Here is a 16,117-nt window from a genome sequence, read left to right on the forward strand (position 1 = left end):
CCCTCTTTTGTCTTTGAGTGGGCCAATCCTTTCTCTAGTTACCCTCTTGCTCCTTACATACGAATAAAAGGCTTTGGGATTTTCCTTAACCCTGTTAGCCAAAGATATTTCATGACCCCTTTTAGCCCTCTTTATTGCGCGTTTGAGATTCGTCCTACTTTCCCGATATTCCTCCAAAGCTTCATCAGTTTTGAGTTGCCTCGATCTTATGAATGCTTCCTTTTTCATCTTAGCTAGTCTCACAATTTCACCCATCATCCATGGTTCCCTAATCTTGCCATTTCTATCTCTCGTTTTCACAGGGACATGTCTGTCCTGCACTCTAATCAACATTTCCTTAAAAGACTCCCACATTTCAAATGTGGATTTACCCTTAAACAGCTGCTCCCAATCCACATTCCCTAGCTCCTGCCGAATTTTGTTATACTCTGCCTTTCCCCAATTTAGCACTCTTCCTTTCGGACCACTTTTGTCCTTGTCCATGAGTATTCTAAAACTTACGGAATTGTGATCGCTATTCCCAAAGTAATCACCGACTGAAACATCAACCACCTGGCCGGGATCATTCCCCAATACCAGGTCCAGTATGGCCCCCTCCCGAGTTGGACTATTTACATACTGCTTTAAAAAAACTCTCCTGGATGCTCCTTACAAACTCTGCTCCATCTACACCTCCAACACTACACGAATCCCATTCAATGTTGGGGAAGTTAAAATCTCCCATCACAACCACCCTATTGCTCCGACCTTTTTCTATAATCTGTCTGCATATTTGTACCTCTACTTCATGCTCGCTTTTGGGAGGCCTGTAGTAACGTCCCAACAATGTTACTGCACCCTTCCTATTTCTTAGCTCCACTCATATTGCCTCAGTGCTCGAATCCTCCATTGTGCCCTCCTTAATCACAGCTGTGATATCATCTCTGACGAGTAATGCAACTCCTCCACCCCTTCTACCTCCCTCTCTATCCCTCCTGAAGCATCTATACCCTGGGATATTCAGTTGCCAGTCCTGCCCTTCCCTCAACCAAGTCTCAGTAATACCAATAACATCATATTCCCAGGTACTGATCCAAGCCCTAAATTCATCTGCCTTACCTGCTACACTTCTCGCATTAAAACAAATGCACCTCAGACCACCTGTCCCTTTGCGTTCATCAACTCTTCCCTGTCTACTCTTCCCCCTAGTCACATTGAGTTTATTATCTCGTACCTTACTGGCGTTAGTTGCTGCTTCTTTACTGACCTCTAACTTCCTAATCTGGTTCCCATCCCCCTGCCACATTACTTTAAAACCTCCCCAACAGTGTTAGCAAAAGCACCCCCAGGACATTGGTTCCAGTCCTGCCCAGGTGTAGATCATCCGGTTTGTAATGGTCCCACCACCCCCAGAACCGGTTCCAATGTCCCAAAAATCTGAACCCCTCCCTCCTGCACCATCTCTCAAGCCACGTATTCATTCTGACTATTTGTTTTTAAATTTAGAGTACCCAATTATTTTTTCCAATTAAGGGGCAATTTAGCATGGCCAATTCACCTAACCTGCACATCTTTGGGTTGTGAGGGCGAAACCCACGCAGACACGGGGAGAATGTGCAAACTCCACACAGACAGTGAGCCAGGGCCGGGATTCGAACCCGGGTCCTCAGCGCCGTAGGCAGCAATGCTAACCACTGTGCCACCGTGCTGCCCCATTCTGCCTATTCTTGAGTTTCTACTCTGACTGTCCCGTGGCACTGGTAGCAATCCTGAGATTACTACCTTTGAGGTCCTACTTTTTAACTTATCTCCTAACTCCCTAAATTCCTTTTTTTTACCTATATCGTTGGTGCCTATATGCACCACGACAACTGGCTGTTCACCCTCCCGCTTTAGTATGTCCTGCAGCCGATCGGAGACATCCCTGACCCGAGCACCCGGGAGGCAACATACCATTCGGGAGTCTCGTTTTCGACCACAGAAACGCCTGTCTACTCCCCTTACAATTGAATCCCCTATGAATATAGCCCTGCCAGTCTTTTTCCCGCCCTTCTGTGCAGCAGAGCCAGCCACGGTGCCATGAGCCTGGCTACTACTACCTGATGTCTGCACCAAAGTGTCTACATCTGCGGCAATGCCCCTCAGTGACTGGGTCATGCTCTCTAGCGCCTCGGCAATGCTCATCTGCGACTGGGGCAAGCTCCGCAACGCCTCTGCCATTCCCATCTGAGAGCGGGACATGTCCCGCAGCTCCTCATCAAGGTCAGCTTGGTACTGGGTCCCACTCCCTAGCAAGTCAGACATTCTGCCGAGACCCTCAACCATGGCCTTGGCCGACTGCATGACACCTTGGGCACCTTCACTAACGGTGCCGTCATTGTGCACCAGGCTCTCCACTGCAGTCGCCACGCTAGCAGTGTTGGCCTCGGTGCCACGCATTGCCAGTGACATCTCCTGGGCCTGCTGGAGCGTTGCTGACATCTCCCTCTGAATGTCCTGACCGAACCTATTGCCCCCATCAGCTCCGGGTAACCCTCTACATGGACTCAGCATTAGGCTGGGATCCAGCAGACCTCTGTCTGCTGTCTCACCGAGGAGGTTTCCCCTGCTTACACCTGATGCGCACTGGCAATGTGGGCTGGTTTAGCACAGGGCTAAAGAGCTGGCTTTTAAAGCAGACCAAGGCAGGCCAGCAGCACGATTGAATTCCCAGTCCAGCCTCCCCGAACAGGCGCCGGAATGTGGCGACTAGGGGCTTTTCACAGTAACTTAATTTGAAGCTTACTTGTGACAATAAGAGATTTTCATTTCATTTCAGTTGTGTGTCACCAGATTGTGCACCAGAAGCCTGACCACTAAGTTTCCCATTAAGGTGTGACATGCTTGTTAGGTGAATTGGGCATTCTGAATTCTCCCTCTGTGTGCCCGAAGAGGTACCGGAATGTGGCGACTCGGGGCTTTTCTCAGTAACTTCATTGCAGTGTTAATGTAAGCCTACCTGTGTCAATAATAAAGGTTATTATTATGGAGTGTGGGAATGACAGCTGTGACGCATCGATTGTGTCTTCCTCAGAGCTCTCCACTGAGGTGGTCTCATGGGAGGCAGGGGAAGGGGGCATCCGGGATGGTCTGGAGACACGGAGAGGGTATCATTAGCCACATGTGTGGTTCACAGTGGTTGGGGGGGAGGGGGGGGTGCGTTTGTGACAGAAGGGTGGATGGATGCTCGCATATTGCTGTCAACTCACCCGTGCTGCCTGGTGTAGGTCTTTGACCTACTTATGACACTGGAGACCAATATTCCTGGTCACACAACCCGAGCTCATGGTCGCTGCCACCTCGTCCAGGCAGCACTGGCTGCACTGTAACTCACCCTCTGGGACTCTTAGAGGAACGGGACTTTCCTCCTTGCCTCCACCGCATCCACCCCAGCTCTGCATCCCCGAATCTTGGGCCTGTTCGGCTCGGTGCCATGGCTGCGAGCTGAGTGGGGCTGGCTGTGCAAGTGCTGTTTAAGTGCTGCTCGACCTTGTTAGCAGGGGGTTGGCCAATCAGCTGGCGAGCCTTCATTTGTGGCAAGAAGCCCATGGGGCCTTGTTAGGTGGACCAATTAATGTTGAATAGTAGCAAATTACTGCGGGTGGTGGAATCTGAAACGAAAGGGAAAATGCTGGACAATCTCAGCAAGTCTAGCGTTGAATAGTGTTGCCTGCTGAGTGCTGGGAGTTTCTCGGCAGTTCCCACTCAGTACCGAAGAATCGCGCCCTTTGTTTGCTAACACTTCGGTAAAGTGCCTTGAGATGTTTTACTGTGTCAAAAGCAATATATATATAAATGCAAGTTGTTGTTGATTGGGACATAACCAAAGTGGCCTCGAGATTTCTGAAGTAAATTAGTTAGACAAAAGATTTGTTCAAATTATTGTTGCGGCTGAAGGAACAGGCCAGTTGGTGTTAAAAAATTAACTTTTGGTCACCCCGATCATAGCAGCAAGTCAAATCAATTGACTGAAATTTGATCTAATTTAAGCTGTTTAAAGTAACTTAAAGTAACTGTACGTCAATATGGGCAATAGGCAAGTGTTAGTCTTCAATTAACATCTGGTTTCAGTAGCTGCAGGTCAGTAACGATAGATTAATGGAACAGTGGGTGCCAGTGGAATGTGATGACTATCCCAAATGGGTCTAGTCAGCAGAGACTTGCCATGCTGACTGATGAGAGGCTCAGCCAGTTTTGTGGGTGGAACTCCTTTGATCTAATTAGCTTTTGAACCAAGGTTTAAAAAAGGTGCAGAAAGATGAGTGCAGCTGGTTTGAGCATAATACACTTGCAATTAGAAGCTCGTCAATATTTTATGGCGGTTCTGCATCTATTGTGCTGATATCAGAACAGGAAAATAAGTGGATTCATCCACTCATTCCTTTCAAAGCTCCAAAGTGGCTCTCAAAATGACGGTTTAGCCAAAGCTAGACTTCTGTATCTGAAATCAGTACTTTTATTTTTATTTACCATTTAAATGCTTCTTGGGTATTTTTTGATTTATCCTCTGGAAATTTGTAAGATTTTCTTTTAGTTAAATATGTGCAATTGAGTCAATCTGATATCCTTAGTAATTTATCCTTAGTATCCTTAGTAATGAAAGCAATTAAATATGATGGCTTTTAACTGTACTGGGTGTGGGAGGGTGGAATACATCAAGAGGTTTAGCAGTCAGTTGGTTGAACTAACCACATATATTTAGGTCAAAGGTTCTTTTCACAAGACAAATCAACTGACAGCAACAAAAGTTGATGGAATGAACCATCATTGCCTGTGCACTGGCAGTGATGGTCAACAGGCAACACTCTATTTTAAAACTCAAGTCATTGTGGTGACTTGAGATAAAGTTATTAAGTCTTGTAAATTATATGTTCACCTGTCTGTTATTTGCTATCCATGATCATCTTTTAATTTGTAACTCATGATGAAAACAGAAAAGAGTAGCATTTATGATGTGCAATAGGAATACTGAAAAGTAGGTATGTTAACACATTTATGTCACAGTTTGCAATGTTTTTCCTATGTTAAAGGTGCTATAATAAATGCTTGTTGTTACAGCTAAAAGAATGAAATTTTGAGCCTATTCTTCTACTGTTCCACACATAACTGTTTCAGTCGTTGTTTGTATGCATTTCCTCCCACTCACCACTAATTTCCTTTCACAAATAAAATATTGCAGCTTTAAGGGCAGCTAGATGCCAACATCTGATACTGTGGTTCCCAACTGCCACTGCTCTCTACACCCATGTAGCCCACACACAGTCCAACAAGAGTATTTCACTGAGCTGAGCTCGCAGTGTTTAGTAATATCAGCCCACTGGATCACAGGTGCAAACTGTGTGTATAGAATAGTTCTAGTGCACTGTGTTAGAATAATATTCGCCCAACTGCTCAGTAACATCTTTGACCAATGTTTATTTTTATGTCTTGGTTGCAAGGCACATTTTGAAGATGACTGTTATTTGTAGGTGATACCAAATTGTTTATCTGTAACCACTTCACCATTAAATGGTTAATTCCAGTGTTCTGGGTCCAATAATTTACAGACAAAAAGGAATTATATCTTACATGTACTTTTCTCATGCCTTGATTAGAAGTGGTATAGGCAGTTTTGGAGTATAACAAATATTACTGAAAGAAACCTGGCATGGGTGAGGTATCTATTGATAAAAGCATAAATTCTGATGATTATTAAACATGATTTGGTATCACTAGCAAACAATAGCAGTTCTTACCTAAAATATTTAAGTTGTTTTCTCTTTTTAGTCTACGCTATCACAAGCTGTACTAGGACTAGGCCTGCTTTAAGGCCAGTTGTTAATTTATGTTTAATGAAGGTTAATATCCTTTTCTTTAGCGTGTCTCCCCATTCCCTCAACTGGATTTGCTATTGTTCATCATTGTCCAGCTATGATCAGAACCTCACCCAGAGGAGCAACAGTGACAAAAAGCAATGCTCCAGCAGCTTTTAACAGTGTTGTGATTAAGCCATCATACTATTTCACCAAAATATATATACTGTCTGAGGCTTAAAAAAGTAATATTAAGGCAAAGCTTAGATAATGAAGCGAGAACATATGAAAAGTCCTCTCTTGGTTGGGTAGTGTGCATGGAGCTATAGATAGCAGAAATCCACTTGAGCAAACAGCTGATCAGTTGAACTTGTTTTATATGTGATGATCCTCACCAGCCTAAGCAAGCAGCTGCCCTCTGCCAGCTGGACTTTGACAAGATTTGAACTCAGTGTCCATAAATAAACATGAGAAAATATACCATGTAATTATTTGAATTAATGCTTCGCTATTTATTTCACAGATACAAATGGTTCTGATAATTCCATCCCAATGGCATATCTTACTCTGGATCACCAGTTACAGGTAAGAATTTTTAAGCTTTGCCCAAAACAAGTTTGATTGATCACTTGAATATGGAGTCTCTATTCATTGCAATGCTCATTGCGCAAGTGGCTTTGTGCTTATCTTATTTTTTTTTAAGGGCCTAATTTCTACTAATTAATCCAGTGGATACACCCAAGATTAATTATATTTTTACATATGCAGTTCTAAATTTAAACCTTTATATTCCTAAAGTAGTTTCTGGCCGCTTTGAATTCTGACATGTGAAGAAGGGAGAATTTCCCTTAGCACTTGGTCCTACACTATAACTGTGACTACAGTTCCAAAAGTTCTTCATTGGCTGCAATGTGCTGTGATATGTTCTGTGGTCAGGAGTGGCACTGTATAAATGCAAACCTTCTTAAGTTATTCTCTTAGCAATGAAAACCAAAAATGTTCGATACTCAACAGGTCAGGCAGCATTTGTGAAGAGTGAAACAGAGTTTGTATTTCAGGTCAGTGTATGTGCTACTTGGGTGCAGAATGGTGACTGTATCAACTTTCCTAAAGCTGGTGAGAGTTTTGTTTATGGTTTTGTTAAGAGATGAGGTTTGAGCAAGTTTCTGCAGTCTACAAAATGTTCCTGACTGTGACTCATGTAGTATTGTATTAGTTGGCATATTTTCCACACCCACGCCTGTGCACTGATGCAAGTAATCATTTGGCAAATTATTGCTACGCTTCTTTCCATTCTAACATCATATCTGACTGACAAGCATCAGTACTTGGGTCTCAGCCATTTACAACGTATTTAATACCATAAATGAAAAATGGGCTAAGTATGATGTTATCCAGCTTGTTGCAGATATGATGTTAGGTGGGGAAGTAAGCATTGAGGAGAATGTGAAGAGTCTGCAGAGGAACACAGATTGGGTAAGTGAACATGACCGATGACTGACATGTGCCAAAGTACTAAGTTATCTGCTTTGATAGGAAAAATAAAAAAAGTAGAACATTTTTTAAATGCTGAGAGACTGGGAAATGTTTGCCTTCAGAGGCACCTGGGATCTCCGACGTGAATTGCGGGAAGTTGCATGCGGGTTCAACAATAATTACAAAGGCAAATTATACGTTACCTTTTACTGCATAGACAATGTAGGATAAGAGTAAAGTTGTCTTACAATTATACAGGGTATTGAAGCCACAACTAGAGCAATGTTCTCTCCAAGTTGCATGGCAAAGCAACAACTCAGAATTTCCCTGCAGTCCGAGCACATGGTCTCTTAAAGTTACCGCATGTACACAGCTGTGCAATAACACAAAGGGCACCTTGTACTTGCAGGCTGCTCGCTGCAAAAAATAGAGGCAGTGTTGACATGGGCTACTGGGTGCATTTTGGCCTCCTTTCTTAAGGAAGGATATAAGTCCCAGAAGGAGTGCAATGAAGATTTACTACACAGGCTCCTGGGTTGAGGAGATTCTCCTGTGGACTAGGCCTATGTTAACTGGAATTTAGAAGCACAAGAGGCTATCTAATTGAAACAGGTACAGTTTCAAAACCGACAACTGTACCAGATTTTGGATCTTGGGTTAGGCTGTTCACCTCCGGTCGAGCAGATCTGACCGAGCCAGGTCAGCTAGGACCAACGGTCGCTTCCTGGAAAAGACAGGTGTGCAAGCCGATAACTAGTTGGCATACCACCATGTCAACATAGCACCGAGCCAAATAAACCAGTAAGTTATTTTACTCAACTGATAGTTTAAATTCATGCATGGCAGCTTAAAAAAATGTCCAGTTTTCAGCCATTACCAGTTTCAGTTACCCAGATTTAACACTACCTCTAATTTTTAAGGGTCTTGACAGGGTAGACACTCGGAGAATGTCTTCTGGCTGGGGAATCTAGAACACGGTCAGTCTCCGGATAAGGGGTTGGCCATTCTGGGCTGAGGTGAGGGAAACATTTCTTCGGTTAGAGGGTTGTGAAGCTATGTAATTTTCTACCCCGGAGAACTGTGGACGCTCAGTCATTAGAGATAGTATTAGATTCAAAGAAGAGTCTTACAAATTAGCAAGAAAAGGCAACAAACCTGAGGTTTAGGAGCAGTTTAAAATTCAGCAAAGGCAGACCAAGGTATTGATTAAGATGGGGAAAATACAATTTGAAAGAAAACTAGCGGGGAACATAAAAACTGACTAAAAGTTTCTATAGGCATGTAAAGAGAAAAAGATTGACAAAAACAAATGTAGGCCCCTTCTAGTCAGAAACGGGGGAATTCATAACAGGGAGCAAAGAAATGGCTGAGGAACTAAATTCACACTTTGTTTCTGTCTTCACAAAAGAACACAAAGTTTTGAGAAACACAAGTTTTAGTGGGGAACTGAAGGAAATGAGTATTAATAAAGAAATGGTTTTGGGGAAATTAATGGGATTGAAGGTGGGCAAATCTCCAGGTCCTGATAATCTTCATCCCAGAATACTTAAGGAAGTGGCCCTAGAAATAGTAGATCCATTGGTGGTCATTTTCCAAACAAAATTGTACTCTGGAATGGTTGCTACAGATTGGAGGGTAGTGAATATAACCCAGCTATTCAAAAAGGAAGGTAGAGAGAAAACAAGGAACTATAGACCAGTGAGCCTAACGTCTGTAATAAGGAAGATGCTAAAGTTTATTATCAACAATTTCATAACACAGCATTTGGAAAGCAATGGTGTAATCAGACAAAGTTAGCATGGATTTACAAAAGGAAAATCATGCTTGACAAATCTACTAGAATTCTTTGAAGATCTACCTAGTAGAGTTGACCAGGGAGTACCGGTGGATGTGATTTATTTATAATTACAGAAGGCTTTCGACAAGGTCTCACAAAGCAGATTACTGTGTAAAGTTAAAGCACATGGGATTATGGATAGTGTCTTGAGATGGATAGAAACCCCTGCTTAAGAAGGGAGGGAAGCAGAAGACAGGAAATTATAGGCCAGTTAGCCTGACTTTTGTCATTGGTAAGATTTTAGAGTCTAATATTAAGGATGAGATCTGAGGGCACTGTTTCTAAGTTTGCAGATGATGCAAAGATATGCAAAAGGACAGGTAGTATTGAGGAAGCAGGACGCTGCAGAAAAAGGTGGACAGGCTGGGAGAGTGGGTAAAGAAGTGGTAGATTGTATATGTGGAAAAGAGTGAGGTTATGCACTTTGGTAGGAAGAGTGAAGGCATAGACTGTTTTCTAAATGGGAAAAGGCTTAGGAAATCAGAAGCACAGAGGAACTTAGGAGTCCTAGTTCAACATTCTCTTAAGGTTAATGTGCAGGTTCAGTCGACAGTGAGGAAGGCTATTGCAATGGTAGCATTCATGTCGCCCGGGCTAGAATGTAAGACCAGGGATGTACTTCTGAGGCTGTATAAGGCTCTGGTCAGACCCCATTTGGAGTATTGTGAACAGTTTTGTGCCCCGTATCTGAGGAAGGATGTGCTGGCCTTGCAAAGGGTCCAGAGGAGGTTCACAAGAGTATCCCTGGAATGAAGAGCTCGTCATGAAGAGTGGTTGAGGACTCTGGGTCTGTACTCATTGGAGTTTGTAGGATATGGGGTGATCATATTGAAATTTACAGGATATTGAGAGGCCTAGATGGAGTGGATGTGGCGAGGATGTTTCCACTTGTAGGAAAAACTTAAACCCGAGGCCACAGACACAGACTGAAGGAACGATCCTTTAAAACTGAGATGAGGGGGAATTTCTTCAACCAGAGGGTGGTGAATCTGTGGAACTTATTGCCGCAGAAGGCTGTGGAGGCCAAATCACTGAGTGTCTTTGAGACAGAGATGGATAGGTTCTTGGTTATTAAGGGGATCAGGGGTTATGGGGAGAAGGCAGGTGAATGGGGATGAGAAACATATCAGCCATAATTGAATGGCGGAGCAGACGCAATGGGCCAAATGGCCTAATTCTGCTCCTATGTCTTGTGGTCTTATGGTCTTAAAACTGGTCAGCAAACAGGAAGCAAAAAGCTGGAACAAATGGGTCTTTTTCTGATTGGCAGGCAATGACTAGTGGGGCACCATAGGGATCTGTGCTATGACCCCAACTGTTCATATTATAAATTAATGATTTGGACGAGGGAACCAAATGTATTATCTCCAAATTTGCAAATGATACAAAGTTGGGTGGAAGGATGAGCTGTGTGAGGATGCAGAGATGCTTCAGTGGGATTTGGACAGGCTGAGTGAGTGGGCATATGCATGGCAGATGCAGTATAACGTGGATAAATGTGAGGTTATCCACTTTGGTAGCAAAAGTAGGAAGGCAGATTATTATTTGAATGGATGCAAATTGAGAGAGGTGGATATTCAGTGAGACCTTGGTGTCCTCATGCATCAGTCGCTGAAAGTCAGCAGGTAGTAAAGAAGGCATGTTGGTTGGCCTTCATGCCGAGAAGATTTGAGTATAGGAATAGCGATGTTTTACTGCAATTGTATAAGGCATTGGTGAGGCCACATCTTAAGTATTCTGTGCAGTTTTGGTGTCCTTAACGGAGGAAGGATGTTCTTACTATGGAGGGAGTGCAACATAGGTTTGCCAGGCTGATTCCTGGGATGGCGGGACTGTCATATGAGGAGCGACTAAATTGGTTCGGATTATGTTGATTGGAGAGTTGTTGAAGAGTGAGCGGGAACCTCATAGAAACTTATAAAATTCTAACAGGGTTAGACAGGGTAGATTCAGAAAGAATGTCCCCGATGGTGAGGAAGTCCAGAACTAGGGGTCATAGTTTGAGGATAAGGGGTAAACCTTTTAGGACTGAGGTGAGGAGAAATTTCTTCACCCAGAGAGTGGTGAATCTGTGGAATTCGCTACAACAGGAAGTAGTTGAGGCCAAAATACTGTATAATTTCAAGAAGGAATTAGATATAGCTCTTGGTGCTAAAGGGATCAAGGGATATGGGCGGGGGGAGAAGGTGGGATCAGGGTGTTGAACTTGCTGATCAGCCATGATCATAATGGATGGCGGAGCAGGGCCGAATGGCCTCCTGCTTCTATTTTCTATGTTTCTGTGTATTTAGTATATTCAGTACAGAGGTTAACAGACTTTTGGGTCCTATGAAAATTGGAATGATGCAGAAAGGTGGAATTGAGTTAAAATTTCCTTAATCTTATTAAATGGCAGAACAGTCTCAAACAGCCAAATTGTGCACAGCTACTGTATCTTATGTTCTTGCATATGCTGAATGTAACAATATTCTGAATGTATTTTTGAATGCCCAGTCAAGTTTCCTGACAGCTCAGATGAATCTGCCTATTTACTTTCCCAACTGTGGTTATTCAACCCTTCCCATGTACCACTTTAGATTAGTTTGTAGAGGCATGTTTAAAAACATTAGATTTTACAGTCTGTTTTCATTTCTTACAGCCCTTAGCTCCATGTCCAAACTCCAAAGAATCCATGTCTGTATTTGAGCAGCATTGCAAAATGGCTCAGGAATACCTGAAAGTTCAAACTGAAATAGCATTGCTACTACAGAGGAAGTAAGTGAGAGTTATTTATCTTTGCTTTGTTGTGCCAAAGGTTTGAATAAATGAAAGAAATACTCAGTTTGCAAGTTTTTTGTTCTTGAAAGCTGGAACTAGTAATACAGTATTATTACAGAACTTTTCCATTTGTGGAGTGAGAATGGGTGAATTACTTGTTTAAAAATTCAACGCTGCTGTGATTTTTAATTATTTATTTGTTCTTGGTACGTGGGTATTAAGGCTGTATTTATTGCCATTCATTATTGCATTAAGGTGGGTGATGGTGGGCTACTTATAACACTAACTGCAAGAGCAGGGCTGAGGCTGAATACTGTGTGATCCATGGCTCAACTCTTGATTCCTCATGGTTTCACCAGTCTCCGAAGTTCAATGATGACTGCACCAATTCACGTGAGTGCAGCCATAACAGCACTGAAAAAGCTGGACACCATCCAAGACCGCAGGTTTTTCTGATTGACATCCTTGTTACCATTCTTGCCATTCATATCCTTTACTTTTGGCGAACTCTGACTGCAGTGTGTATCATCTACAAATTGCACTTTTTAAAATGTATTCTTTTGTGGCCAGCATTTATTGCCCTTGAAGTGAGTGGCAGTTAAGAGTAACCCATTGCTGTGGATCTGGAGTCACAGGTAGGCCAGATCAGGTAAGGATGGCCGATTTCCCCCCTAAATTTCATCCGTGAACCAGATGGGTTTTCACAACAATCTACAATGGTTTTGTGGTCATCATTAGATGTGTAATTCAAGATTTTTATTGACCAATTGCCGTGGTGGGATTCGATCCTGGGTCCCCGGAGCTGCACCGTGTGTCTGGATTACTAGTCCAACGACAATTCCGCTTGGCCACAACCCCTGACAGGTGGAAGAACTAGGAAGAGCCCCATGTGACTCCTAACTGAGGACAAAAGTAGCAATTACATGTGAAATCATCATTACATTCCCCTATAGCCTCGACAGCACTTGTGCTGATAGTGCTTTCACAATGGTCTGAGCTATTGTCCTAGTGATGGCAAAGGAATGATAGTGTTTACCTTGCTTGGCACTCTCGCCTGAATCAAATGATTGTGGATTCCTGTCCCATTCCAGGGACTTCACAAACTAATCCAGACTGACACTTACAGTACTAACAAGTGCTGCACTATTGAAGGTGTCAGGCAAGGAGAGAGTATTCCATTACACTCCTGACTTGTCTCTTGTAGATGGTGGACAGGCTTTGAGGAGTCAGGAGGTGAGTTAATGGCTGCAGAATTCCCTTCGACTTGGTGTTGCAGCTATGGCCCGTTCATTTCGACTTCTGGTCAATGCTAACCCCCAGGATATTGATAGTGGGGGATTCAGCGCCTCCCGGCCCCCTCGCCGCCTCTCGGCCCCCTCACCGCCTCCCTTAGTTGTAATCCTGAACCATTAGACAGTCAGTGAGATCACACATCAGCTGTGCAGAATGAGCGAATTGGCAGTCTTAAGATTAAAACTTTTGAATTTTGCAGGGAAGTGTATGAAGGCAGTTAAATAGAATTACAGCGTAAGAAATAGGAGCAGGAGTAGGCCACTTCAGTCAATCACTAAGATCATGGCTGATGTGATGTGACCTTAACTCCACTCTCCAGCCTGTCCTCAACTCCAGTTGTTGATTAAAAATCTTTCTGTTTCATCCTTTGAGTGTATTTAATGACCCATCCTCCTTGGGGCGAGAGGAATCCAAACATGAACAGGCCACTGAGAGACAAAATTGCTCCTCATCTCCGTCTTAAATGGAAGACCCCCTAATTTTAAAATGTGGCCACTGGTTCTAAATTTGCTCCACAAGGGAAAACATAGTCTCAGCTTCTACCTCTGCCAAGCCCCCTCAGAATCTTGTGTTTGAATAAGATCAGCTCTTATTCTTCTAAATTCCAATGATGAGAGGTCCAACCTGCTCAACCTTTCCTCGTAAAACAACCCCTTCGCTCAGCAATCAGCCTAGTGAATCTTATCTGAACTGCCTTCATTGCTTTTATATCCCTCCGTACATATGCTAGCCAAAACTGTGCACATTACTCTCGGTGTGGTTTCACCAATGTCTGTGCAGTTGTGGCAAGACTGCCCCAATTTTATACTCCATCTTCCTTGCAATGAAGGTCAACATTCCGTTTGCCTCTTTTTTAGTAAAAGGCATCTTGAAATGAAATTAAATGAAAATCGCTTATTGTCACGAGTAGGCTTCAATGAAGTTACAGTGAAAAGCCCCTAGTTGCCACATTCCCTTGAAAATCTCATAACTCCACAAATAACAGGAACAGAAAGCACAGCCCCCCCCCCCCCCAACATACCCCGATACTAACACTGCAACACACCCCATATTCCTAATTTCCCCCCCCCCCCCCCCCCCATATCTCCCCCACCAGCACCTCAATTCCCCTTGCAGAAATCAATGAATGGTTTCCACCTCGGGGTGAGCCCTCCTCCGCCCTTTGGGAGGCGAACTTGACCTTCTCCCCAAATGCAGGCATTCTGCACCCATACCCCCCGCCTTCATCGGCTCCTAGTCCCGCCAGCACAACAAAATCCGTCTCCAGGCTATCGGGGAGCCAAAGGCCAACAGAATGATAGAATTTAAAATGCAGAACGAGGCCATTTGGCCCATCGAGTCTGCATCGGCCCTTGGAAGAGCACCTTACTTAATCCCATGCTTCCACCCTATCCCCGTAACCTCACCTTTTGGACACTAAGAGACAATTTAGCATGGGCAGTCCACCTAACCTGCACATCTTTGGACTGTGTGAGGAAACCGGAGCACACGGAGGAAATCCACGAGACACTGGAAGAACATGCAAACTCCGCACACACAGTTACCGAGGCCAGAAATGAAGGTGGAGCTATGAGGCGGCAGTGCTGACCACTGTGCCACCATGCTGCCCTGGCCTCTCTACCTACCTGTTCTCCCAGATCTACTGACACGCCGAATATTGCCACCTCTGGATTCAGGGCCACCCCCACACCCAGAATCACAGACATCACCTCCAAGAACCCCCGCCAGAACCCCCTCGACCTCGGACACGCCCAGAACATATTGGTGTAATTCGCGGGCCCCCTTGCACACCCCTTATACCCATCCTCCACGCCTGCAGAGAACCGGCTCATCCTCGCAACCATCATGTGGGCCATATGCACTGCCTTAAACTGGATGAGGCTTAAACTCATACATGGGGCGGCATGTGATGCAGTGGTTAGCACTGAGGACCCGGCTCGAATCCCGGCCCTGGGTGTGGAGTTCGCACATTCTCCCTCTGTCTGCATGGGTTTCACCACCACAACCCAAAGATGTGCAGGTTAGGTGGATTGGCCACACTAAATTGCCGCTTAATTGGAAAAATATATGATTGGGTACTTTAAATTTATTTTTTAAAAACCTCACACATGACTAGGCCGCATTCACCCTCTGCAGGGCCTCTTTCCACTTCCCTGCCTGCACCTATCTCCCAATTCCTCCTCCCATTTATGCTTGATCTCCTCGACCAGAGCGCCCTCCACTCCATCAACTCTTTGCAGATGTCCAACACTCTCCCATCCCCAATATCATCCCCCGACAACAGCTTGTGCTGCAACATCGGAGGCCCCTGGGAGGACGGCATCTCTCTCCTCACAAAATCCCTCACCTGCAGGTATCAGAAACCATTCCCTTTGGGCAGCTTGTATGTTTCCTCCAACTCCTCCAGACCTGCAAACTTGCCATCTATAAATAAATTCCTAATGTACTTTAACCCCACCTACTGCACCCCAAGAACCTCACATCCAGCCCCACCGGCACAAACCCATGATTGTCACATATCAACGTCCACAACAACATGCCCTCTAACCCAAAATGTTACCTTCACTGGCTCCACACCCACATCACGGAAACCACCACTGAGCTCACAGACTCCCTGACCAGCGAAAACGGAAAGGGCGCCAACAACAGTGCACTCAAGCTCATCTCCCTAGGTGACACAGCCTCCATCCGCCCGCAGACCTACCCCACTTCCACTACCCATTGCGATGTTAGCCACACAATAATTTTAATTTATTTTCTTTACTTGGAGTATCCTGTTCATTTTTTTACAATTTTTGGGGGCAATTTAGTGTGGCCAATCCACCAACCCTGCACATCTTTGGGTTGTGGGGGCAAAACCCAAGCAAACACGGGGAGAATGTGCAAACTCCACACGGATAGTGACCCAGAGCAGGGATCGAACCTGGGACCTCTGTGCCGTGAG

The 16,117-nt window shown here is 44.4% G+C and overlaps 1 protein-coding gene across 2 annotated transcripts in view; it reads left to right on the forward strand.

Annotated features, from left to right (window-relative positions):
* map3k7 (mitogen-activated protein kinase kinase kinase 7) overlaps positions 1-16,117 on the forward strand; it is a 174,304-nt gene that overhangs the window by 148,703 nt on the left and 9,484 nt on the right. For both annotated transcript variants that reach the window (XM_038799586.1, XM_038799585.1), the window contains 2 exons: positions 6,334-6,395; positions 11,762-11,877. In XM_038799586.1, coding sequence (XP_038655514.1) covers positions 6,334-6,395; positions 11,762-11,877 — 178 coding nt within the window. The remainder of the gene's footprint in view (positions 1-6,333; positions 6,396-11,761; positions 11,878-16,117) is intronic.

This window comes from Scyliorhinus canicula, chromosome 6, assembly GCF_902713615.1.
Source record: "Scyliorhinus canicula chromosome 6, sScyCan1.1, whole genome shotgun sequence".
NCBI lineage: Eukaryota > Metazoa > Chordata > Chondrichthyes > Carcharhiniformes > Scyliorhinidae > Scyliorhinus > Scyliorhinus canicula.